The sequence below is a fragment of the Geotrypetes seraphini genome, chromosome 13, assembly GCF_902459505.1.
Source record: "Geotrypetes seraphini chromosome 13, aGeoSer1.1, whole genome shotgun sequence".
Classification (NCBI taxonomy): domain Eukaryota; kingdom Metazoa; phylum Chordata; class Amphibia; order Gymnophiona; family Dermophiidae; genus Geotrypetes; species Geotrypetes seraphini.
The window spans coordinates 16,180,446-16,207,825 of record NC_047096.1 but is presented as its reverse complement, the minus strand read 5'-3'; the positions used below and the strand labels follow the sequence as shown (position 1 = coordinate 16,207,825).

General features: G+C 44.4%; 1 protein-coding gene across 4 annotated transcripts; it reads left to right on the top strand.

Moving 5' to 3' along the window:
* The first annotated feature begins 216 nt into the window (after positions 1 to 216).
* LOC117347485 (isopentenyl phosphate kinase-like) lies at positions 217 to 21,739 on the top strand. Of its 4 annotated transcripts, XM_033918496.1 has the most exons (7): positions 4,319 to 4,400; positions 7,385 to 7,457; positions 8,535 to 8,652; positions 11,415 to 11,474; positions 13,482 to 13,643; positions 18,906 to 18,990; positions 20,749 to 21,739. In XM_033918496.1, the coding sequence occupies exons 1-7, from the start codon at positions 4,334 to 4,336 to the stop codon at positions 21,009 to 21,011; spliced, it is 828 nt and encodes a 275-aa protein (XP_033774387.1). In that variant the 5' UTR covers positions 4,319 to 4,333; the 3' UTR covers positions 21,012 to 21,739. The 4 variants fall into 4 exon arrangements, with proteins under 4 accessions (XP_033774388.1, XP_033774389.1, XP_033774386.1 ...); XM_033918498.1 differs by lacking the exons at positions 4,319 to 4,400; positions 7,385 to 7,457 and adding an exon at positions 223 to 805 and having other exon boundaries at positions 21,101 to 21,739; XM_033918495.1 differs by lacking the exons at positions 4,319 to 4,400; positions 7,385 to 7,457 and adding an exon at positions 227 to 805.
* Positions 21,740 to 27,380: the final 5,641 nt, after the last annotated feature.

Below are 27,380 nucleotides of genomic sequence, written 5' to 3'. Positions count from 1 at the left end.
CCAATGAATTTTAGTGTACCGCTAAATACTGTAGCACAGTGGTTCCCAATCCTGTGAGGACCACCAGACCAGTCGGGTTTTTTTGGTGATAGCCCTAATGAATATGCATGGAGCAGATTTGCATGCCTGTTACCTCAATTATATGCAAATCCCTCTCATGCATATTCATTAGGGCTATCACCAAAAAAACCCGACTGGTCTGGTGGTCCTCAAGAACAGGGTTGGGAACCACTGTGCTACAGTATTTAGCGGTATAACAGAAATCGGGTGGAGCTGTGCTGCTTATCATCAGGGTGCCCATTCCCCCACCTCTCATTGAGAAGTGAAGGAGTATTACAAGGTAGAAAGGAAGGATACGTAGGCCCGAGACCTAAGGAGGAAGGAACAGAAGCAGCAACACTCTGACCATTTCTCAATAGATCTGGTGGCCTTCAGGGTAGCAGAAATTGCATATACAGGAGACAGATTTCTATACTCCGGATCTTCGATGGGTGCAAATGCACTGTATGCTTAAATGCGCGCTTTATTAGGCAGATCTGCTGGAAGTACGCTGGGCTTATAGAACAGGCATAGTCGCAACCCTCTGGGCCGTCTGTGAAGCGAGGACCTCTTGAAGGGATCGCCACGCCCACGCAGGGGAGCCGGGCATGGCCGCCTTGCATTGCATTGTGAAGCTGGGGGGCAGCGCCGTGACGCACAAGGACTGCTTTGAATCGCTTAAGGTGGAGGCCCTGCAGCGAGCGGCTGGCATCGTGCACGCCCTTCACAGACGGGGCCAGCGATGCATCATAGTGCACGGAGCCGGGTAAGGGCGAGGGCTGGGGAACCATTGTAGTTTCATTGTGGGCATTCTTGAGAATGCACGCTCATTTGACGTGGAAACAAAGACTGCACGAAAATGCAGACTCTCTCCCTGCTCTATGCTCTTTCTCATTCAATCTAGCCCCCTGGTGCCCAAACTGAGGTCTGAAGCAATGAAGGGATGGCATATCAGGGCGCTGGGCACAGAAATAGAGCTGCTTCTCTCCCTCTGGTGCTGCAGTGGGCATTCACAGGTCCTGCCCCTTCCGCCTTTGTGGGCTTCCAGTTAAAAGTGGAAACTCATACAGTTTTTTGGGATATGTTAGCAGACCGGTATAAGGCCCTCGGTTGACTGTTTTTGGTGTTGGCAGCGCTGCTCAGGGCTGGAGTTACCGTTAGTTACTGTTGCTCTGGGCACCTCCCCACCCCCTGGCTGATATCAGTGCCTCCCCATCCTGCCTCACCCAACCCTATCTTCAGCTGTGCCCGCCCCCCTCCTGCTGCTATAGCCTCTACTAGCTCTTTTACAGAGGCAAAAACATATCACTTTGTTCTCAGGCTAGTGCCAGATTTCCAGTGTTTCTCAACTCGGTCCTGGAGTACCTCCTTGCCAGTCAGGTTTTCAAGATACCCACAGTGAATATGCATTAACGTGATTTGCATACGCTGCCTCCATTCTGTACAAATTTCTTTCACGCATATTCAGTGGCGTAGTAAGGGGGAGGGGGGGTCTGCCCCGGGCACGGTCTTGGTAGGGGCGCCGGCACCTATCCTCTATGGCCCCTCCCCCGTGCTCCTTCCCGACCCCTCCCTGCCACACGCATTCACCCCTTCCCTCCCCTCGTACCTCTTTAATTTTCCCTGTGCGAGCGGCATTACAAACTTGCTGCCTGTGTCGGTGTCGCCTCTCTCTGATGTCACTTCAGGGGCCCCATACCTAGGAAGTGACGTCGGGGATAGTTGACGCGACGCGGGCAGCACGTTTGTGATGTTGCTTCTGCCTGGAAAATTAAAAAGGTATGGGGGCAGGGGGCGTGCGCGTGACAGGGGGGGTTCAGGAAGGAGCAGGGGGGGGGGCGGAGCAGAGGGTGTGGGAGGGGCTCCACCACCCTGGGCACATTCATTGTGGATATCCTGAAAACCTGACCGGCAAGGGGGTAACTCCAGGACCGAGTTGAAAAACACTGGCCTAGAGCACCAGATTTTGGAGAATAGCAAAACCAGATGGAATCGACGAGATTGGCAAAGACTCCTTGACCTCGCTAGCTAAAGAGACAATGAAGTTGGCCAGATAGAACTGTGTGGTTGGCAGCGATCCTTGTCCTTGCCAAGGTAAGATTCTCTAAAGATGGCCTTTGATGTGGCTTCCCACTGCTGCACCTGCTCTTCAATTCTGGCACCACACGTTCTCGGGCCGGCATCTCTCAGTGTTAATCTTGCGCACTGTTATAATATCATCGCGATGTGCTGGCTTGCAAGCTCGTGTTTTCGTTGGCACCATTGAAAAATAAGTAAAAATGGTGAGAGACACAGGCTCCCAATGCTTGAAAAGATTCAAATCCTAATACTGCCTTACACACATACTCTGTCGTCTCTGGTACCGATACAAAAAAAGGTGGGGGGGGAAGGGGACATTTCATTAGGAAGACAAGAACACACACACGCAGACTATTACATGGCAAAAAAGAGATGTCTTTATTCAGACCAACATCACATATTTATATTCCCCCCCTCTTTATACATGCTCAGTCACAAGCTAATAATGGGTGTAGCTTATGGGGAAAAGTAAGTTTCATTTCTCCTAAAAACAGGGAGGGAGGGGGAAAGGAAATTCCACAACCAGCACACATAGTCATAATTACAGATAGCAAAAAGAGACAATGGCTTTTTGTGATTTCTTGCATAGCAAAATAAGCTTATAAAGAATATACCCTTACACTGCTCAATCGATCTGAAGGACCCAGAGAGACTTACTGGAGGCCAGATGCAGGTCCTGGGGACAGACCTTTATTTATTTGGGTTTATATTCCCGTCCTCCCAAAAGAGCTCATCACGGGTTACAAGTTTACAAAGATAATAAAGTCCATTTATACAAAGTGATGGCACATGGCATGGTAGAACATTGTCTGACAAAGATGGCAAAACCTAGTATGACATGACAGTATGACTCGTAGCATGATAGAACCTAGCACCGTAGACGTGGAACGGCAAACATTGCCGTGAGAAATCGTAGCATGGCGAGTATAGTGTGGAAGATACGGCATATAGTAGAGTGAGAGAGAAAAGGTGATAGTATGACAAAGTGTGGTAAAGCATTGTATGACAAAACATGGCATGGTCAGGCAGTACATAAAACAGAGGGATCTAGGCTATATATTATACCACCAGATGGTGGTATAATAATATATATGATTATACACTTATTATTTAATGCTATTTTTATAGGTTTTGTACCCCTTCTCCCTCCATGTCACACTGTGTCATACTGTAGAACCGCCCCCGTAAAAATTACATAAGACTTGACGAACACCCCCCCTTCAATTATGTGGCAGAATAAAACATAGTGCAAAATTTGGCATTTAATATTTTAGTGAGAAGCCAGTTAATGCAAGAACTGCTACAGAAAAGTAGGTTACAAGCATAAAAAATATTCAGTTACAAAAGTCACTATACTGACTATTAATTGTCCAGTTAATCAGTGGCGGTCATCCTTGCTGACGACTGCTATCACGTGGCGCCTGATGACGACTGCATGGCCATCTGGTCGAGTGATCCCTATAATCGCATCAGAGGCAATTTAACAATTTCTAACTGTGTGTGTTTACAGCAGAGGATGTTTACGTTCCACTTTCAGTTCAGCCTGGGCAGCAAAGAATATGTAAATTATTGATGCTTGTAAGTGTTTAAGAAATTATTTAAGTAAGTAAGCTCAAATTAAGTTAGGAAGTAGCGTGTTATGTTTGCAAAGTATTGAAGGTACTGCCGTGCATCATCTGAATTTACAAATCAGTAAGAATTCCTTATATGTTATGTAACACATCTTTCAACCACTCCCCCCCTCCCTGTCATATCGGTCGACTCCCTTTCCAAGGCATTACATAATGGGAAAAGAGAAGGAGGAAGATGATGCTGGAGATGGGGGGATAGGAGGAAGTGGGGAGTAGCATAGGGCCAGCACCAGCTCAAGACATGCTTAGGAACTGCTGCAGGGCAACAGGAGCCTGGCTCATTCTCACGTGGCCCAGAGCGTGTTTTGCTCTTCCTGCTATATTCTCTGTGGCCACTGGCACTGCTACAAGTTTAAACATGAGAACAGGTACTTCCTGTTCTCACATTTAAATGGGGGTTGGTGCTGGCACTAGCCCGAGAACAAAGTGATATGCTTTTGTCAGGGAGGTGAGGGTGGGGCACAGCTGAAGACAGGGTTGGGGGAGGCAGGATGGAGAGGCATTGATGTCGGCAAAGGGGGGTGGGGAGGGTGCTCAGAGCAAGAGTTGGCTCAGGGCACCACAACTCTTTGAGCTAGCACTGCATGGAGCACACGCTACCTGGAAAGAAGCAAGACAGAGGAGATAATAAGGATATTTGCCGACTGCAAGGTGGGAGCCTGGGGCAGATTTTGAGGGAAGAGGCTGGCACAATTTGCAGAGGGGGCCAGAGGAGGGGTAGAGGCTCTAGATCAGTGGTTCTCAACCCTGTCCTGGGGACCTCCCAGCCAGTCAGATTTTCAAGATATCCCTAATGAATATGCATGAGAGAGATTTGCATACCTGTCACTTCCATTATATGCAAATCTCTCTCATTGCATATTCATTAGGGATATCTTGAAAACCCGACTGGCTGGGGGGCTCCCAGGACAGGGTTGAGAACCACTGCTCTAGATGATAAGGGAAAGAGATGAGGAATGGAAGCTGTGAAAGGAGGTGGGATGATGGATACTAGGAAGGAAGAAATGAAAGGTTGGTTGTGAGAAGAGATAAAGAAGGAACTTCTCTTTTCTGCTCACATAGGAAAGATATTTGTATGCACAATCCTGAGGCTGAGCTGTGCACAGTGGGATGGAGAGAGAAAGAAAGGGGAGGGGAAGATGCTGGGAAAAGAGTGGGATAATGAGAGAGAAAATGCTGAGTCACTACTATTAAAAGGAGGAAACACTGCACTAGAGCATCACCGTTGGTGGGAGGGTGCTGTTGCAGTTGCTAGGGCTTGTTGAGAGTGTGGTGAAGGGGGCACAAGGCTGAAGATTTTAGTGGAGTGCATGGGTCACTTGACTTTATAAGTGTTAAATTGGGGTTATATTGGATAATACTTTGGCAAGCACTAACCCAAGGGTAGGCAATTCCAGTCCTCGAGAGCCGCAGGCAGGTCAGGTTTTCAGGATATCCACAATAAATATGCATGAGATAGATTTGCATCTCAAGGAGGCAGTGCGTGCAAATCCATCTCGTACATATTCATTGTGGTTATCCTGAAAACCTGACCTGCCTGTGGCTCTCGAGGATTGGAATTGCCTGCCCCTGCACTAGCCTATAATATTGCCAGTTGGCTCCAGATTCACCTGTCAAGCTGGATCCAGTCCTGGCTTTATCATTGCCATCAGCTAGGGAGTGCACATTATGGTTTATAGCCTGGCTGGACCAAGGTGAGGAACAATATTAACATCCATAATCATTAAAAGTCACCAATAAGTGCTCACATGAAAAGCTGGCAAAGTGATTTTTTTTTTCATGCAGGGCATGCTTCCTTCTTCACTTTGTGACTCCTGATACAGTAGTAGTATAATCCTCTGTTGCTACATATTTTTTTATTTAAATTTTTTTAATGTGTATTACTAATACTAACTCATCATTTTTATAGCTCTGTTAGACATACATTAAACATGTAACACATTAAACATGTAACAGACAATCCCTGCTCTATAGAGCTTACAATCTAATTAAAACAGACAAGGCAAATAGAGGGGATTTCTTAACCGCCTTTATTCACCCAAGGCGATGTACAGCAGGTATAATTCAACATACAATTTTGTTAACAGCATAATAGTAGTAAAAAGGCCAAATATAAATATAAATACAATGAATGAGGTAAACACAAAATCAGTAAATTGAAACTTGTTAATAGGATTACCAAGAAACAGTTCAAAAATATACTTATTAACAGTACTAATATTCGAATAAGAGAGATATACCGGAAATACATACTAAATGGAGACATAATACTTATGAAGCATCTAATGAGCACAAATCAGAACAGGGGTGTCCAACCTGCGGCCCCGTGAACTATTTTGTGTGACCCGGTCGAGGGCGATGCAGTGTCTTCCTCTGCTGCCCCCGGGTGTTTACCGTCTTGCTGGCTCCCTCATCTGTCTTGCTGCAGCATTTGTGCAGCCCCAGAACCATTTTTTTCGGCCAATGTAGCCCAGGGAAACCAAAAGGTTGGACACCCCTGAATCAGAACATCCAAATAACATAGACATGATACTAATGTTTTTCTATAGAACATAAGAATTGCCGCTGCTGGATCAGACTAGTAGTGGTTTCAAGTTTATTAGGATTTTATATACCGCCTATCAAGGTTATCTAAGCGGTTTTTACAATCAGGTACTCAAGCATTTTCCATATCTGTTCCGGTGAGCTCACAATCTATCTAACGTACCTGGGGCTATGGAGGACTGAGTGAATTGCCCAGGGTCACATGGAGCAGCACGGGGTTTGAACCCACAACCCCAGGGTGCTGAGGCTGTAGATCCAACCACTGCGCCACACAGTCCGTTCAAAGACCAGCGCTCCAACCGAGACAAGCTCTACTTGTGTACGTTCCGCTTCAGCAGGAACCTGTCCAACTTTGTCTTGAATCCCTGGAGGTCAAATGCAAATATTAGATGGCGATAAGATGGGTGGTTCAACATGCTTTGAGATAATCAGATGAGAGGCTAATCTCAAGGCAAGTTGTTTATACAGTTAAAGTATAAGTACTGATTTAGTTAGATCTAATGATATGAGATCCAGAGGCCAAGATCCTGCTCTTGCTGAGCAGAGACGCAATGGAGCTGTTGGACATCCCTGAGTCATGCAAAGGCCCAACTGGCACCCCTTACACACAAGGGCTCGACTTGGGCAGGATGATAGTGGGTGATGCCTGCCTTGACACAACGAGAAAGCCAAACACCAATGTATTTGCTACCAGTGTCCTGAAAAGTAGACACACCACCCTAGTTGAATCATATCCCAACCATGTAACTACCAAAGAGACTCATGGTCAAAAGGGGCAGAATTTTGATCTAACACTCTGCAAAATGTCAGTGGATACAGAAGAATGCCTGGGAAGCTCAGTGGTTCGGATCACCAAAAACAACTTAGCACTGTCTGGGAACCTAGACACCAGACTCCCATGGAAGACAATACCATACTTCCTCAGTGGAGTCATCACTGTGATGGCAAAGACCTTTATTCAACCAGTCACCAAAGCAATACTTCTCCTACATCGTGAAGAATACAAAAAGAAGAACATTGTGGACTATTGTCTACTCCAGAGACTTCTCTTTTTCTTTTATGTTGTTTGTGTTGTCGGTCTCTTATTTCAGCTCCTGCAAGACTACATGAGAGAAGTCATCTATCAGCCAGAGACATCAAGAGAAGCCAGAAGCCATCCAACCTGCAAGTTCCAGTTATACACGGACTTTGCATGTTGCTAACTTGTTAAGTTGTCAGTAGTAGTAATAGTGGTATCTACCGATACCAGGCGAGGAGTGGTCTGCCCCTGGCAGCTTCATGCTAGTTTTATGACATAGCTCTAAGATGTGTTTAATTTTATTCTCATTTCTTAGAATTGTAGTGCTGCAATCTTTTCCTGCCATGACATGTGAGCAATGCATTGTGTGTAATGTAGTCTCATACATTATGCAATCACTCTTGCTTACCTGTATAAGCTTTATTTTTAGTGGGTTTTCTCCTGCAAGACCGCTCTTTTCCTCTCATCTAAGCTTGAATCCTTTGTTTCACTGCTATACTTCCTGGACACTTCTACAACCTTTGCCCTTATGGATCTGCAAAAATATGACCTCTCTGCTACTTGTTGCCAAGCTCTGTCTCTGTTGGTCTCTTCCCCTCACTCCCCCCCCCCCCCCAATCCTTATGGGTGTTCCCTGTGGATCTTTGTCTCAGGGTTAATCATACCGTACCTTCCATCTGAAACACATGTGGCTTTGTTTCCTCAACAGAGGACCAGCTCTTTTACCTGAAGCTTTCTGACCACACACATGAATAATTCAGCATTTCACTTCTGGAACTTGGAATATCTTACTGTCTATTTTCTCACTTCTGCCACAAAGCTTCTGTTCTTCAAATCTTCCTCTTCCACTACAATATTCAGAATTCCACTGACTGAAAGTATATCTACTATATTTGCCCAGTAAAGTATATTTCAGAAAATTATAATATTATAAGGACTTCCTATGTGTGCGTTGGTGTGCTAAGGTTTAACTTTCTGGAAAGTACAGCCCTTGTCCACTTAGAGAGTCCAGGACTAGGACAGCACAATATATGAGTCCAGAATAGTACGTAGAAGGGAGGCGGGAGCAGATTATTTTTGAAAAATTGCTGAAGTTTTGCAGGGACATAAGGACATGTATATCTTGCTGCTAAGTGGCTTACTGAAAATTTATCTCAAGATGTTTTTTTTCTTACTCTTGTCTTATTTCCTGTACCACTAACCTCTTGCTCTTCTTTTCCCAGGTCCTTTGGGCATTTCCAAGCAAAAGAGTTCAATGTGTCAAAGGGTAGCATGGAATACTCAGTTGATGCTGACTACCTAAGACGCGGGCTATGTCTGACTAGGTTGTCTGTAACCAAAGTGAGTGTGATTCGGCAGATCTAGGCAAGCTTTCTTACAAGAATGACTCATGTGTGATGCTCTTATGGAAATGGTTATGAAGCCCTGTCCCTTCAAACATGTGACGTCCAATTGTTGCCCAGCTTGGTAGTGGCCAGGAGACATTCATAGAGGATCATTGGTTAAGACACCATTGAGGAGTAGAGTCATCAGTTTTGTTGGAGAGAAGTGAGCATAATTTTCTTCATTAAAATATATAAGTAGCTATTGACAGCAGATTGAGAAGAAGTCTGCCTCATTATTGATAGAGAAGATCACATAATAGTCTGATTGTGAATGCAGTCACATGAGTTTTTGTCAGAACATTCTTCTTGACTTTGGTTGTAGCACCATTGAGGCAGATAATCATTCTCCTGCTGGATGGCTTTTAAAGAGGCTGTGTAATAGAAAATACAGTCAAACCTCGGTTTACGAGTGCACCGGTTTGCGAGTGTTTTACAAGACAAGCAAAACATTTGCAAAATCGGCACCTCGGAAACCGAGTTTGACTCGATTTACGAGCACCATCCCCCGCGATCCGGCATCCCTCCCAGCGATCTGGCATCCCCCCCCCTCACGATCCTACATCCCCCCCCGAGCACTGAAACTCGATTGGGCAACGGCACCAGCACCAACGCATAAGACATGCCGGTGCCGGTGCCCGAAGATCCTCCCTCTTCTGGGCTGGGCGGTGCGTCGGAGATCCTCCCTCTTGCCTGAGCTGGACTGGGCTTTGAGCATTTGCGCATGCTCAAAGCCTTCTGGTCTCGCTCTTTCTGAGATTCTCAGATTCAGAATCTCGGAGAGAGCGAGACCAGAAGGCCTTGAGCATGCACAAATGCTCAAGGCCCAGTCCAGCCCAGCACAGGCAAGAGGGAGGATCTCTGACGCACCGCCCAGCCCAGAAGAGGGAGGATCTTCAGGCACCGGCACTGGCATGTCCTATGCATTGGTGCTGGTGCCGGTGCCCAATCGGGGTAAGGGATTTCGTTTCGGTGCTCGGGGGGGATGTAGAATCGCGGGGGCGGGGGGGGGAGGATGCCGGTTCGCAGAGGGGGATGCCGGATCACAGGAGGGGGGTATGGAGCAGCATCGGTGGGGGTGGGGGGGGAGGAGGTGGAACGGATCAAAGCAAGTTTCCCTTACTTTCTATGGGGAAACTCGCTTTGATATACGAGCAATTAGGTTTCCGAGCATACTTCTGGAACGAATTATGCTTGTAAACCAAGGTTCCACTGTAAAGGTATTATAAAGCCATCACTTAACTGGGTCCACTAAATTGTAATGACTTTCTTTTAAAGTAGATGAAAATATGACCAAAAGGGATTTGGAGGAGTCTTTGGGTGGGTTCCTAGTTCTACACATTAATGATAAGAGTTTATGGCCTAGTGGCTATTCAGTTTTTGTTCAGTTAAATATTTTTTGGTGAATATATATATTACTGTGGAAGATGCCAGATTGATAGCACTGAAAGGAAAAAGGCAGTGTCCCCCCACCTACCTATTATTCCTCACGGTGTTTGGGGGAATGGGGCAGATATGCCTCTGGGAATGAGAGTTGAGTTTCTCTTGTTACCCAAGTTTTCATTTTTTTATTGAGACTCAGACTAGCAGTTAGTTACCAAAGTACAAGTAAGCACCATTATCCTTAGACAAGCTGGCAGCATATTCTCACAAGTGGGTGACGTCATCCATGGAGCCCTGGTACAGACAGTGAAAAGTGTAGTATCACTTTAAGCTTTTAGATTGCCCGCATCGCGCATGCGCGAGTGCCTTCCCGCCCGACGCCAGCTCATGAGGTCATCAGTTTTCCGTGGCGTGAAGAAAACGTATCTGTCGAGTGACCTTCCCCCTTTAAATTTTTTAACAAACTTTCTCAAATATTTCAGTTTCTTCTTCTGTTCTTCCACAGCAATATATATTCACCAAAAATATTTAACGGAACAAAAACTGAATAGCCATTAAGCCATAAACTCTTATCATTAATGTGTAGAACAGGATAACACCGGTTCTGATAAGTAACTGTGCTTTAATGCACACTTTTACTCTTTTACTGTAGGTCTTGTAGGAGTCATGTATGCAGGTAAATTAGGGAAATCCCTTTTCTTCAAATTCACTGAGATTTGGAATAACCTCCCTGCCCCGCTGCGGAACCTAGGCTCATTCCAATTATTCCGAAAGCATCTGAAAACCTGGCTTTTCTCCAAAACATAAAGCTATCTATTTAAAATGTAAAGTAGAGAATGACACGGTGACAGAATTCATCACCGTTCCCGTCCCTGCAGATAACCGCGGGAAATAATCCCATGTCATTTTTTAGTGTCTATTTCAACCTCAGTCCTTCTACACCAGCATTCTTCAGAGCAAAGCTTGCGGGTCAGTGGTTGTGGCCATTCATACTCTGATTCTTCCCTCTCTCCTTAAAGAATGGCATGAAGATGGTTTCCCGCGGTTATCCGCGGGGACGGGAACGGTGATGAATTTTGTCACCTTGTCATTCTCTAATGTAAAGCTAGCTTCATAATCTCTAATTTCTTATTATGTCCTTCCCTCATTTATTGAATTTACCTGTAAACCATACTGAGCTCTATCTTTATGGAGATGATGCGGTATACAAACTCAAGGTTTAGTTTAGTTTAGTTTAGTCTTAATAATATTAGGGTCCTTTCACTAAGAGCTCAGGGGCTGCTGAATTACTGCCAAACTATTCAACCCTTACTGACTGGTTCTTTTTTTTGGTTGCAGTTGAATCACCTGGTGACCGAGGAGTTGGTGAAGCATGGCATCCCTGCAGTAGGAATTTCGGTATGCTATCTTTTGTAAGAATGCACAAAACACTATGGGGCTCATAATTGAAATGAAAATACGTCTAAAAACCCACCTAAATCGGCACTTGGATGATCCAAAAGACAGGTCATCCAAGTACCGATAACCGAAACGGGTTTTAAACGTATCTAAAAGCAGCTTAGACCTTTTTACTGATGCTGTATGCCCAGAGCTTAAAGGGGAATTTTAGGAGGAGTGGTGAGGGCAAGACGTGGGCTGACTTAGACTTGGTCATAATGCAAGTATAACCGAAACTTTAACGAGACTGCCTAGACGGAACTTATATGCAGTGACTTAGGCGATCTAAAAACAGGTCTTACGTGCCCAGAAGGTATCCATAGTGACCAGGGACAAAGTACAGACCCCCACACATTCTCCCAGTGATCACTGACCTCCCCTCCCCCCCCATCATAAAAATCGGAATAAAAACGTACATACCTGCCTCCAGAACATCAGCATCTGGCATAGGAAAGCCTAGTAGACCTGCACACAGATGTCTTAAATAGCCTTGGGGTGGGGGATGGGCTGGTGAACCATACCCAAAGATCACAGGCTGCAAATACAAATCCTTTTTGGACAGGTCCTTCATGTTCCAAGCAAGTAAACAGTGGAGCCAGGCTGACCTACGGCGCCTTCCGGAGAGCAATTAAAACCGTAGGATTTGAGAGAGAGCTTCTGTTGAGCAGTATTCCACTGGAGAGATTGGGGAGTTGCCCCTTTAATCCCTCAGTGTGTCTTTTGGTTCCCTCCCCAAGGACCAAACGGTTCATAGTCATTCGCGCGCGGGACTCCGGCGCACCGACATTGCAGCGCAGACAATTCGGCGCAAGACCCCAGCACTGCACTGTCTAAAAAGTTACTTTTAAAGAGCTCCGACACGGGGTGTGGGTCTTCGTGCTGCTGTTGGGGGGAGGGGGGGTTGGAACTCTCCATTATAGAGTAAACTTAACTTTTTCCTGATTTTTTTTAGGAAAAAGTTAAGTTTTCTCTATAGTGTGGGAGGGGCTGCACCCCCCCCCCCCACACACACACTTTTCCCCCACGGCAGCGCAAAGAGTATGAAGTAAAATGGGGGGCGTTCCCCCCACACACACCCCGTCGGAGCTCTTTAAAAGTAACTTTTTAGACAGCGAGTTGGCGGTCTTGCGCTGAATTGTCTGCGCTGCAATGTCGGCGTGCCGAAGTCTCGCTTGCTTTTGGCCTGTCACTGGGCCAAACTGGAAAAAGAAACTGATTATGTGCCATCTTAGAACGTATTGATTTTTTAATATTTTTTATATGATTCTTCTTTATAAAATGGATATCTAAGCTGCACACACTTGGCCATATAATAATAAACTTTTAATTTTTGTATACCGCTATACCAATGAGTTCTAGGCGGTTTACATCAAGAAAAGCTGAACAATCAGCGAATCATATAAATACATAACATATACATATCATAAATACAATACTAAACAATCAAAATATGAATTTATCAAACAAATAGGTTTTCAATACTTTTTTAGAAGTATGATAAGATTGAGCTTGAGGAATTAGAGGACTCCACCAGATGTTCTTTATACTAGCCTGAAATGCTAAAGTTTTTGATTTAAAAAAAAAAAATCTCTTGTGTAGCGACAAGCTTTGGGTGATGGAAACGCAAACCAGTAAGATTTGCGTGTATTCATGTTCATTCTGTGAAATTCAAAATGAGATACAAGATAAGCTGGGGCTAAACCAAATAATACTTTAAAACAGGTACATCCATTTCTCCTGTATTGCAGAACAGGCTGTAAACCGACACATTCTGTTCCAAAATGCGGGTGAAACTTAAGATGCCCTGTCTTAAAACGGAGCTGCACATCTTTGCAAACCCTTATCGTGGATGATTATCGTGCAGGTGTTTGCCTCGCAACAGATTTCACGAATAACTTTTTGCAGCTGGGAGACGGGGTGGCGGCAGCAGGAGTGTAATGTGTAGGCCACCTGTGTGTCTCGTTGCAGCCCTTTGGAGCATGGAAAGCGGCGGGTGAAGAAGTCGTGAGAGCAGACGTTGCTGCGGTGCTCGAGGCCTTGGAGGCTGGGTACGTTCCTGTCCTGCATGGAGATGCTGTGTTAGACGTGAAACAGCACTGCTGCATTTTATCTGGCGACACAATCATAGAGGTATGCATTGTTAGCAATTTGGTTACACTAGAAATCGGTGGCATAGTAAGGGGGGGGTTCGGACCGCCCCAGGCGCCATCTTTGGGGGGTACACCGGTGCTTTTCCTCCTCTCTGCCGTTCCCCATGAATCTCTTTAACCACCCCTTTCACAAGAGCACAGAAGAATATTTCAGCACTGGCCAGCGCGCTGAATGCTGTGCTCATAAGAACATAAGAATTGCCACTGCTGGGTCAGACCAGTGGTCCTTCGTGCAGCCCTTGGGTCAAAGACTAACTGTGCCCTAACTGAGACTAGCCTTACCTGCATACATTCTGGTTCAGCAGGAACTTGTTTAACTTTGTCTTGAATCCCTGGAGGGTGTTTTCTCCTATAACAGACTCCGGAAGAGCGTTCCAGCTTTCCACCACTCTCTGGGTGAAGAACTTCCTTACGTTTGTACGGAATCTATCCCCTTTTAACTTTAGAGAGTGCCCTCTCGTTCTCCCTACCTTGGAGAGGGTGAGCAACCTGTCTTTATCTACTAAGTCTATTCCCTTCATTATCTTGAATGTTTCGATCATGTTCCTTTCAGTCTCCTCTGTCAAGGGAGAAGAGGCCCAGTTTCTTTAATCTCTTACTGTTCGGCAACTCCTCCAGCCCCTTAACCATTTTAATCGCTCTTCTATGGACCCTTTTGAGCAGTACCAAGTCCAAGTATGGCGACTAGTGCTGGACGTAGTATACCAGGTGAGGGCATACCACGGCCTGGTACAGCGGCATGATAACCTTCTCCGATCTGTTCGTGATCCCCTTCTTAATCATTCCTAGCATTCTGTTCACCCTTTTTGCCACTGCCGCACATTGCGTGGATGGTTTCATTGACTTGTCGATCAGTACTCCTAAGTCTCTCTCCTGGGGGGGGAGTCTCTCAGAATACTGCACCGGACATCCTGTTTTCATAGGAACTCTATGACCGTCAAGACAGTGCACAATATAGAGCACGTTGGCCGGCGCTAAAAACCTCTTCCGTGCTTTTGTAAAAAAAAAGAAAAGGGGGGCGCGTAAAGGTTCGCTGGCGTGAGCAGCGTCTTTTTGCTGCTAGAGCCGAGGCCTGCGCGGGCCGCAGGTGGAAGTTGCTGGTTGTGCTAGCAAACATTTCAAGAGGGGGGGGGGGTTCCAGGCGCCAGGGGAGAATGGAGGGGGTGCATGCCAGCGCCTCGAGCCCCAACCTCCCTTGCTGCGCCACTGCTAGAAATAATTTTGGAAAATGCTTGCACCTGCCTACGAAGTGCTCAGCTATTTGCAGTGGGGTATGGGGGGGGGGTTCATGGATTTGATGTACCACCTTTTTGTGGGTACATATATACTATCTGCAGGTACTTTTTCTGGCCCTAGAGGGCTCGCAATCTAAGTTGTGTACTTGGGGCAATGAAGGGCTAAGTGACTTGCCCGGGGTCACAGGGAGCTGCGGTGGGAACCAAATCTAGCACCCCAAGTTCTCAAATCGGTGCATTAACCATCAGGTTGCAGTGGGAATTGGACCTGGTTCCCCAGGTTCTCAGCCTACTGCACTAACCACTGAGTCACCCATTCTTTTCTGTTTTAAATAAATTTATTCATTTGTTACAACAAATAAAAATAGGAATACACACTAATATAGAACAAAAATTATTACAAAGAAAATAAACCTTTCAATTCCAAGTCCACATTATTGGGACTGTAACATCACCCGAAAGATCACATACATAAAAGGTAATTTAAATTATTCGCCCAGGTAAGCCTGGCTGAGCCTCCGCGTGTGCGGACCACCGGACTGGATGGACCCCAGGTCTGATCCGGTGCAGGCATTTCTTATGTTCTTATGTTCTGACAGGCAGGCAACATATCTATATTCCTTTCTTTATCACTTCTTATCAACCTCTGCAATAATCTCAGGTAATTTATCTACTTTAAGTTTATCTTGAAGGAAACTTTCCAACTGAAATGGATCAAAAAAAATGTACTTATTACTCTCATATGTAACCGAACATTTGCAAGGAAATTTAAGGAAGAATAAGGCTCCTATTGCCAAGACTCGTGTCTTGAGTTGTAGGAACTGTCTTCTCCTATACTGGAGCCACCCATTCAAACACTGCTCTGTTTTCCACACTATATAGGGTGCACTGGTGCTGTGCCCAGTCTGTCCTCTGACACATTCATCTACATCAGTGGTCTCAAACTCTTTGCAGGGCCACATTTTGGATTTGTAGGTACTTGGAGGGCCTCAAAAAAAATAGTTCCATGTCTTATTAAAGAAATGACAATCCATGGTGAGACCTCATCTGAAATATTGTATACAATTCTGGAGGCCACATTATCAAAAAGATGTGCTGAGAATTGAGTTGGTTCAACGAATGGCCACCAGGATGGTCTCGGGGCTCAAGAATCTCCCATATGAGGAAAGACTGAATAAATTGCAGCTATACTCACTCGAGGAACGTAGAGAGAGGGGGGACATGATTGAGACGTTTAAATATATCACGGGCCGTATCGAGGTGGAAGACGATATCTTCCTTCTTAAAGGACCCTCGACCACAAGAGGGCATCTGCTGAAAATCATGGTAACACCAGGAAGTATTTCTTCACCGAAAGGGTGGTCGATCATTGGAATGAACTTCCACTGCAGGTGATTAAGGCCAGCAGCGTGCAAGACTTTAAAAAAAAATGGGATACGCTTGTGGGATCTCTAGCTGGGTGAAGTTATGAGGGTGGGTCATTAGGGTGGGCAGACTTGATGGGTTGTGGCCCTTTTCTGCCGTCATTTTCTATGTTTCTATGTAATTTTGCATGAGGTAAAACTCTTTATAGTTTATAAATCTTTCCTTTTGGTTAAGTTTTAATAATAATGGTGTCATTTATAGCTAAAGAGACATATGATCAAGATACTGTTTTATTTTACTTTTGTGATGATGATAAACATACCAAGGGCCTCAAATAGAACTTGGGTGGGCCGTGAGTTTGAGACCACTGATCTACATGCATCACTAAAGGGCAACGGCTATGCTAAGGTGAAGCTGAAATTTATTCAGGACAAAGACATGTCATGGAAGAGACAACAGTAGACCTAAACAACCAAAGATGTATGACCACCTACTAGCAACACAGGCAGCAAAATTGGACTCCTCCATCTCCAACCTGCTGACAGCAACAACTGACCTCAAAACTTTCCGAAAAGAAATCAAAACCCTACTATTCAAAAAATTCATTCAGATATCCTAAGCCCCCTTTCCATTCCCCCTTGCTATTCTCCCCTCTCCCTCTCCCTACCTGTAATATCCCCTTAAGTCTCAACATTGTAACCAGCATCCACTCTGCAACTTTCTCGTAAATTTCCAGCACCTTCTGACGTTCTCCTCATTTTTCCACTTATCTTGTAACCTCTCCTCAAAATTGAATTATGTAATTAGCTCCATTAATTATAATCTTCTTCCTGGAAATGTCCAGTTATCTTTTGATGTAATCCGCTTAGAACTGCAAGGTACAGGCGGAATAGAAGTCAGTAATGTAATGTAAAATGTCTGCTTTTAGCAATGCTTCGGGAGTAAATTCTATAAAGAAAATTTACTTGTCAAGTATATAAATAGTCAGTGCTAGCATATAAGTATGTAATATGTGCATATAGTCTGGATACATGCCTATGCACCATTCTTTAAATTTGCGCATATCTTGCATAGGTCTATTTTACAGATGGGAATGTATATGAGTGGAGAGTGGCAGGGGGCACTTAGTTACGAGTGTATCACTGACATAGGCACATGGCAGTAAATCAGTGTCTTAGCCAGAATGATGCTATTTCTGCATAGAAAGAGCTATAACCGGCAGAAGAAGAGAGGTTGGTCGTTGGTGAAGTCCCATTTGGGGTATTGTGTTTGCTTTTGGAGGGCATATCTTGCTAAGGATGTAAAAAGATTTGAAGCAGTTCAGAGAAAAGTGATAAAAATGATAAGAAGAGACTTAGGAACTGAATATGAAGTAGAGAATGACACGGTGACAAAATTCATCACCGTTCCCGTCCCCGCGGATAACCGCGGGAAATAATCCCATGTCATTTTCTAGTATCTATTTCAACCTCAGTCCTTCTACACCAGCATTCTTCAAAGCAAAGCTTGCGGGTCAGTGGTTGTGGCCATTCATACTCTGATTCTTATGTGAGCCAAGGATAATGAAGCCATTGTGACATCACTGATGTGATTGGCTCTTAGGCACTGGTGGAATGAGGCATTATGACATCACAATATCTGCTCTGGATACCAGAGACTGCCATTCTGTAGTGTCTGTTTCAACCTCAGTCCTTCTACACCAGCATTCTTCAAAGCAAAGCTTGAGGGTCAGTGGTTGTGGCCATTCATACTCTGATTCTTATGTGAGCCAAGGATAATGAAGCCATTGTGACATCACTGATGTGATTGGCTCTTAGGCACTGGTGGAATGAGGCATTATGACATCACAATATCTGCTCTGGATACCAGAGACTGTCATTCTGTAGTGTCTGTTTCAACCTCAGTCCTTCTACACCAGCATTCTTCAAAGCAAAGCTTGCGGGTCAGTGGTTGTGCCCAATTATACTCTGATTCTTCCCTCTCTCCTTAAAGAATGACATGAAGATGGTTTCCCGCGGTTATCTGCGGGGATGGGAACGGTGATGTATTTTGTCACTGTGTCATTCTCTAATATGAAGCAAGGAAGGGGGGGGTGGAATTTGATATGGATGTTTAAATATTTGAAAGGTATTAATATTCAAATACTATCTAGGAAGATTTTCAAGTGGGTGTTTTTGCATTGTAACATATTTTCCTTTGAACACTGCTCCTCCACTTCCATAAATTTTGCAGCCTTGGCAATAGAGTTAGGTTGGGTTGCATACAGATTAAATCACGTTTCTGTAAAACAGCAGTTGGATGTGTTACATTTATGGGAGCAGGATACAAAGTCTTTGTGTGATTTGATTGCATCTGCGGTGTCTTACAAGGACAAGCCCTTGAGGTTGCTTTTCTATGAATTTGCCCTTCAAAAACTAACAGTTGTTGGCCAAAAAACCCCAGATTATCCCAAATGCTTTGTTTTCAGCTGGGTGTCAGAAAACAAGGGGAGAATGGAACTGGCCAAAGTCACACACAGAGTTCTTGGCTGGTGGGAGTCTTAACTCATGAACCAAGATGTTTTCCAGATTGATATCTAAACATGCAACCACTTCTCTGTCCCTCATCTCTCTGCCTTCACCCCAACCCCCCTTTTCTTACAGATCCTATCCCAAGAGCTCTCTCCAAAACATGTGGTGTTCCTCACGGATGTGGATGGGATCTATGACCAGCCTCCAGACAACCCTGGTAAGGAATGATGTTGCAGTAGTAAACTGAATTTTTATAGAACCTTTGATCAAGGCTGGGCCTGCAGCTGGCTAATTCAGTCCTGGTTTTACCACCGTTGCATGCCTGAACTGTAGCTCCGTATTTTCCCTTAAGAGAAATAGCCAGGACTGAATCTACTGTTTAAAATTGAGGCGGCTTACAGCCTGAACCTAAACAGGACAACAGAAGAGATGCACAATCGCTGCCCTTAAACAAAAGAAGTATTGCTTGAGGCTACTTCCAAGGTGGAAATATCACTGGATAAAAGCAATGATTTTTTAAGGGGGATTCCTACAGAGTAGCAGATATAGTAAGTAATTAAGGGGAGAACTCATCTAGGTGTACTAACGATTATCACACACTAAGGGGCTGATTCTCCAAACAGCATCCTGATTGTAGGCGTTGGTAGACGACCTACCACCTTCTTACCAGCCAATTGGGACGCACATTTTTGAAAACTAATCCATGCCGAGAAGGACGCCTACAATATAGGTGTCTGACTCGCGCCTACGGAGGCGTCTAGGTACGCCTACCAACGCCCAAGGCCAGCGTGGGCGTGGTTTCCACCAGAAATGGCCTTGGGCGTCTGTAAGCGTCTCCGTAGGTGCAAGGCAGACACCTTAAATGCAGGCCTGTAAAATGCTGGCCTACATTTAAGGAGTCTGTTAAAAAAAAAAAAAAATTCTCTAAAGGACGCCGATGCATGATTGACACGTGATCGGCAGCCGCCAAGATCGGCATCCTTTAGAGAATCGGGCCCTATATTCTAAGATCGAGGTTTCAAGGTTTATTAAAAATTTCTTATACCACTTAATTTAAAATTCAAAGCGGTGTACAATAAAATCCATAATCGGCATACAATGGCACAAAAACAGAAGATTAAAAACAAAACATATCATTACTGGGGATTGGTCAGTAAAAACAAAAAGACATACACCAGGCAAACAAAAGTAAAACAAGAGGGAAAAGGGAGGAACTACAATACGTAAAGGAAAGAACGATTAAGGGAAGAACAATGAGAGGGTTAACCTGAAAAACAACAATGAGATTATTACCCTTATGAGGGCCGTTATGTATCAAAAGTGTCTAAGAATAGGAAAGTTTTCAATTTTATCTTAAAGGGGCCTACGGAAGTTTCTTCCCTTATGTAATTAAGAATGGAATTCCAAAGGGAAAGTGCTGTCGCTGCAAAATTATTGGATCTTAAAGTGTTAATATATCTTAACAATGATTCCCCCCTAATGTCTTTACCGCTCCTCACTTAACGTCCTTTTTTATTAATTTTAATTTGATGTATTTTAAACAACCTCTCCCTCCCCTACTTTCCTTCCATTTCATGTATGTTAATCTGTATTTGTCCAGTATTTTTAATATCTGATAAGTTATTGGTTTTATTTACTTATTTTAACTGTTTCCTATAATTTTTTTTATAATGTACACTGTCTAGACATGTATTTTGATAGACAGTATAGCAAATAAACTTGAGTACCTTTTGATGAATTCTCCCTAAGTGAGGGCAGAAAAAGTTTCACCATGACATCCACTCTGCCCAGTAATTTCTGTCCAGTCTACTGAAGATGCAGCACATCTGCCAGGTAAAGGGCATGACCGCTTGCAAATCGGTTTATTTCCCACTTTCCTCACTGGATTTCTACCATCCTGAGGAGCTGAAGCAACCTTGCCAATAAAAAAAAAAGTATAATACCTTTTTTTTTTTTTTTTTTTTTAAAATAACAGATGCAAAACTGGTAGATTCTATTGTCACACATCTGGATGGTACCTTTGAGCCAGATGTACTCACCTCTGCCCTGCCCCATGACATCACAGGAGGGGTAAAACTTAAGATCCAGACTGCCACTAGCATCGTGGCCAAGAGCCGAGGAGCAGTGACGGTCTTTATTTGTAAACTGGAAAGTGAATCGGCGGAGGGAGCGTGCACACAGGGTGAAATCAGGACAGGTCAAGGCACCAAGATTTTTTTGGCGGCATCTACATCTTGACGAAAGTTTGGGATTTTTTTTTGTTTTTTTTTTTTAAGGAATATCTCTCACCCCATCCTCTTGGCTCTCCTTTCTTTTTTCTTCTAAAGGTGGAGGGTCGGCATGGGAGGAGTGTGAAAACCAAGACCATCCTCCCATATAATAGTGGACATGATAAAAACAGCTGGGCCATTCCTGCTCCAAGAGAAGCATTTCCAATCACTATATAGTGCCTTAAAGTTGATATGGAAACGGACACAAGTTTTTATTTTCCAGACGAAGATTTGATTATAATGAAGAAATACCTGTATGACAGGTAAATTGGAAAGGAATGAAAAAGAACTAGCTTGGGTAGCTCAGGGTATAATTTTTAAAAGCCATTTATTTGTAGAAATAGCTTGTCATTACATTGTTTGGGGTATGTGTGAGTCAATGTGTTGCGTGTGATGCCATTTCACATCCTTCAACAAGGGATGAGCAGAAATGTTTGTGGAGGTGGAGCTGAATCTGCGGTTGAACTTGATCTATGTACTGATTTTCAAAAGTACCTGTGTAAGTTTTCTGGCGTGATAAGCCCAGAAGCCCAGGTTTAAGTCGTGCTGCTGCTCTCTGCGATCTTGAGCAAGTCGCTTAACCCTCCATTCTTTCAGGTACAAATTTAATATATTAAATGACAGCAGTTAAAGACCTGAACGGTCCATCCAGTTTCCCCATTAGTTATACTCATTAAAAATACATGCTTAAATTAACTTGTCTCTTCTTTGATATTTCTGGGTCATAAGACTGTAAAATCCACCAGGTATTGTCCTAGGTTCCAACTGCTGAAGTTGCCATCTAATCAAGCCATTGTGACATCATTGCTGAGGCTGGTTCTTGGGCATTGGTGGAATAAGGCATTATGATATCACAATCTCAGCTCTGGAATGTTGCTACTCTTTGGGTTTCTGCCAGGTAACATAGTAAATGACGGCAGATAAAGACCTGAATGGTCCATCCAGTCTGCCCATTAGTTATACCCATTAAAAATACATGATTAATTTAACTTGTCTTTTCTTTGATATTTCTGGGTCATAGGCTGTAAAGTCCACCTGGTATTGTCCTAGGTTCCAAATGCTGAAGCTGCCATCCAAACTCACTCCAGCCTATCCAACCATCCTGTTTGCAGGATATCTATCATAAAGTCTGGCCAGTAACATCCTCATGTTCTAAGTTAGTGGAGTCCCCATTGATGCCCTCCCAGTCCATCCTACACCGAATCACCACATATGGGAATAGTAAATAACAAATTTAGACTATTTCCTTCTCCCCCCAAGGGCTTTACAACTCCAGTATATGAAAGTAGTGTACTCTGAGATACTAAAGTGATGAGCTAAATAAAGATGTGTGTGTGTGCAGTTTTAGTGGGGTTGGGCTGGGGAACATGGTCAATGCCTGGGAGTGATGTCAGGATGGATTTGGAGCCCCTGCCTATAAGGAACCAGGCTCCCCCCACCCCAACCCCCTAAAAAAAGATGGTTGCTACAATGAACTAACTGAGAGGGTTGGGTGAGGAGGGAGAGAATATGAAGTAGGGGAAAATTGTTTGGGTAATGTGGATGAAGGCTGATGATGCTTGAGGTCAGCCTGGCTCTAGTGTCAATGGAAACAAAAAGAGTGGGAGAGCAATACAGGGGTTAGGCAAATAAAAGTGGAATTGCACATAGCCAAGGATTTTATTTTTTTTTTTTGCTTCTACCCAACTGGTGTTAACATGGGGACAATTAGCAAAATTCTTACAGCAATAGCGTCCTCTGCTTCTGCTTATAATCTTCATATGCCAGACACACACTGCAACCCTCCCACTCTGCCCCACCACCACAATGCAGTTTGACATTCCTTCACATTCAGAGCAACTCCTGCTTTAAAGAAAATGCTGCATGGGGTTTGCTTTGTGCCTCAGGCTTGCGTCGGTGTGTGTCGTGGCACAAGAGGCTTAAATCTGAGTCTGCAACAGGGGCAACATGCTGGATCCTGAGGGGCCCTTTTACTAAAGCTTAGTATGCGCTAATGGAATTAGTGTGCATTAAATGCTAATGAGCTCAAAGGTATAAAATGGCCTTCTTAGCATTTACTATATGATAGATCTATCTTAGATCCCTGAAGAAAAGGTGCAAGGCGGAGAACAAAAAATACCCAAGTACAAAAAAAGAAAATAATGAATTCATAGAACAAACATACTTTGCGAAAAGATAAGTTCTCAATTTTCTTCAAAACAACAAATAAGAAAAAGAACAAATATCCTGTGGAAGAGGATTCCAAATTCTAATGGCCTGGGAAACTAAAGATTTGATTGTATAGCAATCGGTGTTTCACACCTTTCAAAGATGGTAACTGGAAAATAAGACACAACAAAAGAAACTGTGGAGATGTTCTCGATGTAGGCTTTTATTCAGTTTATTTTTTGCAAATTCAGAAACAATCCAGATATGCGTATGGTGAGAAGGACCCAACACGGTCCGTATTTCGACGAACATGCCTTCCTCGGGGGTCCTAATGTGTGCTATTCGATCAAAAAAGGGCACACATTAGGACTGAGAAACCCTCGAGGAGACCCTTAGTAACAGGCCCTGAGATGCAGCACCAAAGAACTGCCTACAAGGAAAAAGCAGGCATTGGACAAGATGGATTCTATGAGCACAAAATGGATTTTGCAAAACTTCAGCCCTGTCAGATCTGCAAGGGCTGAGGACATTTCTACAGCGAGGTGCTGTGCTTGCCATCAGATAAGAACTAGACATAGCACCCTGAAAGCAGAACAAGCTGTTGCATTGTAGTTCCACGGAAGAGACAGTTACCAGGCAGTGCCTCAGAAAAATAACTGATACGGCCTATATGAAAAGACCAGAAACAAACCAGAATATGCCAAAAATAATAAATACTAACAAAGCAAAAATTTGGCAAAAACTGCAAGTCCTCTTTCAAGACCGACACGGCACTTAATCAAAAAATTAATAAAAGGACAAATCAGTACGGGCCAAAAAGTTATATAATAAGTACATAATAAATACTTTTAAAGCCCCAGGCAGGAAACGTTTAGGTGACCAGCACCAGGTTAATAAGCTAAATAAGTCCTGCCCCGTACATCATCCAGTCCTGTGCAAAAATACATTGAAACTGCCGGTGTGGCAAACACTCAAAATCAGTATTGATTTTTGGCATATTCAAACTGCCGGTGTGGCAAACACTCAAAATCAGTATTGATTTTTGGCATATTCAAACTGCCGGAGAGGCAAACACTCAAAATCAGTACTGATTTTGAGTGTTTGCCTCACCGGCAGTTTGAATGCATTTTTGCACAGGACTAGATGATGTACGGGGCAGGACTTATTTAGGTTATTAACCTGGGGCTGGTCACCTATCAAGGGACTTAAAGAATTTGCCAAATTTGTGCTTTGATGGCATATATGAAAATAAAAGCCTGCATCGAGAACATCTGCTCTACAGTTTCTTTTGTTTTGCTTTCTCCATTTACGGTAGAACTATTGGGTTTCTTCTTTTGTTGCTTGTCTGACTTGAAAAATAAGACAATCCACATTGAGCAGCGAGCTAATTCCATTATTGCTCACTAACCACCCCCCCCCCCCTTTACAAAACTGTAGTGCATTTTTTATTTTTTTTTTTGCACCGACTGCAGCAGGAAAAGCTCTGACGCTTATAGAATTCCTATGAGCGTCAAAGCTGTTACCGCCACAGCCGGCGCTAAAAACCGCACTACGGTTTTGTAAAAGGAGGGGTAAGTTTTCTTAAAAGAGCCCCGAAGATTGGAGCACAAATCTTTCATTATTAGGCCCTTTAGAGGACTGATAGTCAAAGGATTTATGCTTCTAACTGTGTATTAAGCTCCTAAATTGCCATCTTTAAAAATGTACCACGTTTGAGTCCCTAAATTTATGCAATTTCAGTAAAACACTTTAAGGAGCATAAAAAGTGGGAAAAGTAGTTAGAAATAAGATTGACTTTCAGCATTGGGCTTATAAATCAAGATAAATAAATGGCAGGCCTAAATTAAGATTAATTTTCAGCTGAAAATAGAGCCCAAATTTTGGACTTGAGGGCAAAATAATTGTGTAAATTCCCTTGAGTAATTGGTTTATAAAATGACCCCTCATCTCTCCTTGCCATTGCTTCTACTGCTGCAGCCAATGTACCTCCACTCTCGGCTGCTGCTGCAATGAATATTAGCTTGGCCTGGAGGACTGAGCACAGGCTTCTGTTGCCATGTCCCACCCCCTCAAGCAACCCTTGGGTCAGAGGGCGCAAGAGGGGGCGGCACGCCTTGAGTGAAATGTACAAAATGTAGCAATCAGACTCTTAGAAAACCTCCGTGCCCGTGACCCTGTCTCCCTGTAGCCAAACATTCAGATTCTTCAGATTCTTGCACGACATGGCACCAGACTACGTGATGGCAGAGCTTCCTCCTTAAGTCATGAACAGGTCCCTCTGCTTCCAGGATGAAATACGCCTCTTCGCCCTGCCCTTCAACTGCAACCCACCAAACGACATTCCTATTCCCATGTCATACCAAGCCACTGGCATCTACTGCCTCCGCTGATCAAATCTCTTTGAAGGACTCCTCAGCAATAAAAACATACTTCTTCACCTAACTCCCCTGCCCCTGACCGATGGATTACAAAGAAATGCACAGTATATTGGTACTAGATCCCAGTATGTATCACATTAGGATAAAAACTCGTATAAAAAAATCTTTCATTGTAACTATGGCAAATTTAACCTGTAACTGTATGCTATGTACAGTCAAACCTCGGTTTGCGAGTATTTTGCAAGACGAGCAAAACATTCTCGCAAAACTTGTCTCGCAAACAGAGTGTTGACTCGATTTGCGAGCACACACAATAACCGATAACCGGCATCTCTCCCCCCCCCCCTCGCAAAGGCCCCCCCCCCCCGCTCGAACCGGCACCCCCGCCCAAACAACTTAAACTTACCCCCCCATCTGGCACCGGCACGCAGCCCACAGGACGTGCCGGTGCCGCTAGAAGATCTTCCTGCTTCTGCCGGCCTTGAGCATGCATCTGCGCATGCTCAAGGCCTTCTAATTCTCCCTCTCGCGCAGATGCGTGCTCAAGGCCGGCAGAAGCAGGAAGATCTTCTAGCGGCACCGGCACGTCCTGTGGGCTGCGTTCCGGTGCCAGATGGGGGGGGGGGTAAGTTTAAGTTGTTTAAGCGGGGGGTACTGGTTCGCGCGGAGGGGGGTCTTTGCGAGTGGGGGGGGGTAGCACCGCTGGTCTCGGGGGGGGGGGGGAACGAATCAAAGCGAGTTTCCATTATTTCCTATGGGGAAACTCGCTTTGATATACGAGTATTTTGGTTTACGAGCATGTTTCTGGAACGAATTATGCTCGTAAACCAAGGTTCCACTGTATATTGGTATTAGATTCCTAGTATGTATCGAATTAGGACACAACCTTGTATCGTAAACTTGTGCTGTAATTATGCCATACTGCAACCTGTTAACTGTATTTTATGTATGTTTAATCTGTAATCCGTTCTGAGCTCTGTGAGGAAAATGGGATAGAAAACTAATGAATTAAATGCCCCAGGCAACAGTGAAAGCAGATTTAAATTGTTGCTCTCTTGCCACATGGGTACCCTGCTGCTGCTCCCAAATTCTGCCCCCTAGATAGACGTCTGGCCCATCTAGTGACAGAGTCAGCCTTGTACTATTCCCTAGTGGCGTAGCAAGGGGGTCTGGTCCGCTCCATCTTGCTAAGGGCGTGCTAACTTGCTAAGGGCGTGGCACCCCTCCTCACCATCCCGTCCCATCCCCCCCCCCCCATGCTCCTGTTCTTGCCATGTGCCCCTTGCCTTTCCCTGTACCTTTTTTTTTTTTTTTACTTCCCCAGTGTGAGGTCGCTGCCTGCCTCGGCACTCACTCTGACATCACTTCTGGGACCCGCACCTAGGAAGGGACATCAAAGGGTGAGCTGACACCAATGTGGGCTTGCTGTTCATGCTAGAGAAGTTGGAAAGGGAAGGAAGGGCACAGCAGGGGTGGGGGGCTGGGCGTCGCATCGCTTACCCTTTCTACGCCACTGCTTTTCACCACAGATTTTATTTATTTTATTTATTCAATTTTCTATACCGTTCTCCCAGGGGAGCTCAGAACGGTTTACATGCATTTATTCAGGTACTCAGCATTTTTCCCTGTCTGTCCCGGTGGGCTCACAATCTATCTAATGTACTACTGACGAAATGGAATGTGTTCACATACATTCCCTTTGGAAACTGTCAGAGGGAAAAGTACCTGCAGAGTTTCGTACCTCCTTTAAACAGCTGAAATCCTGTGTGTAGCTTTGGAACTGTGAAAGTATGTGCATTGTTGCCTCCTCT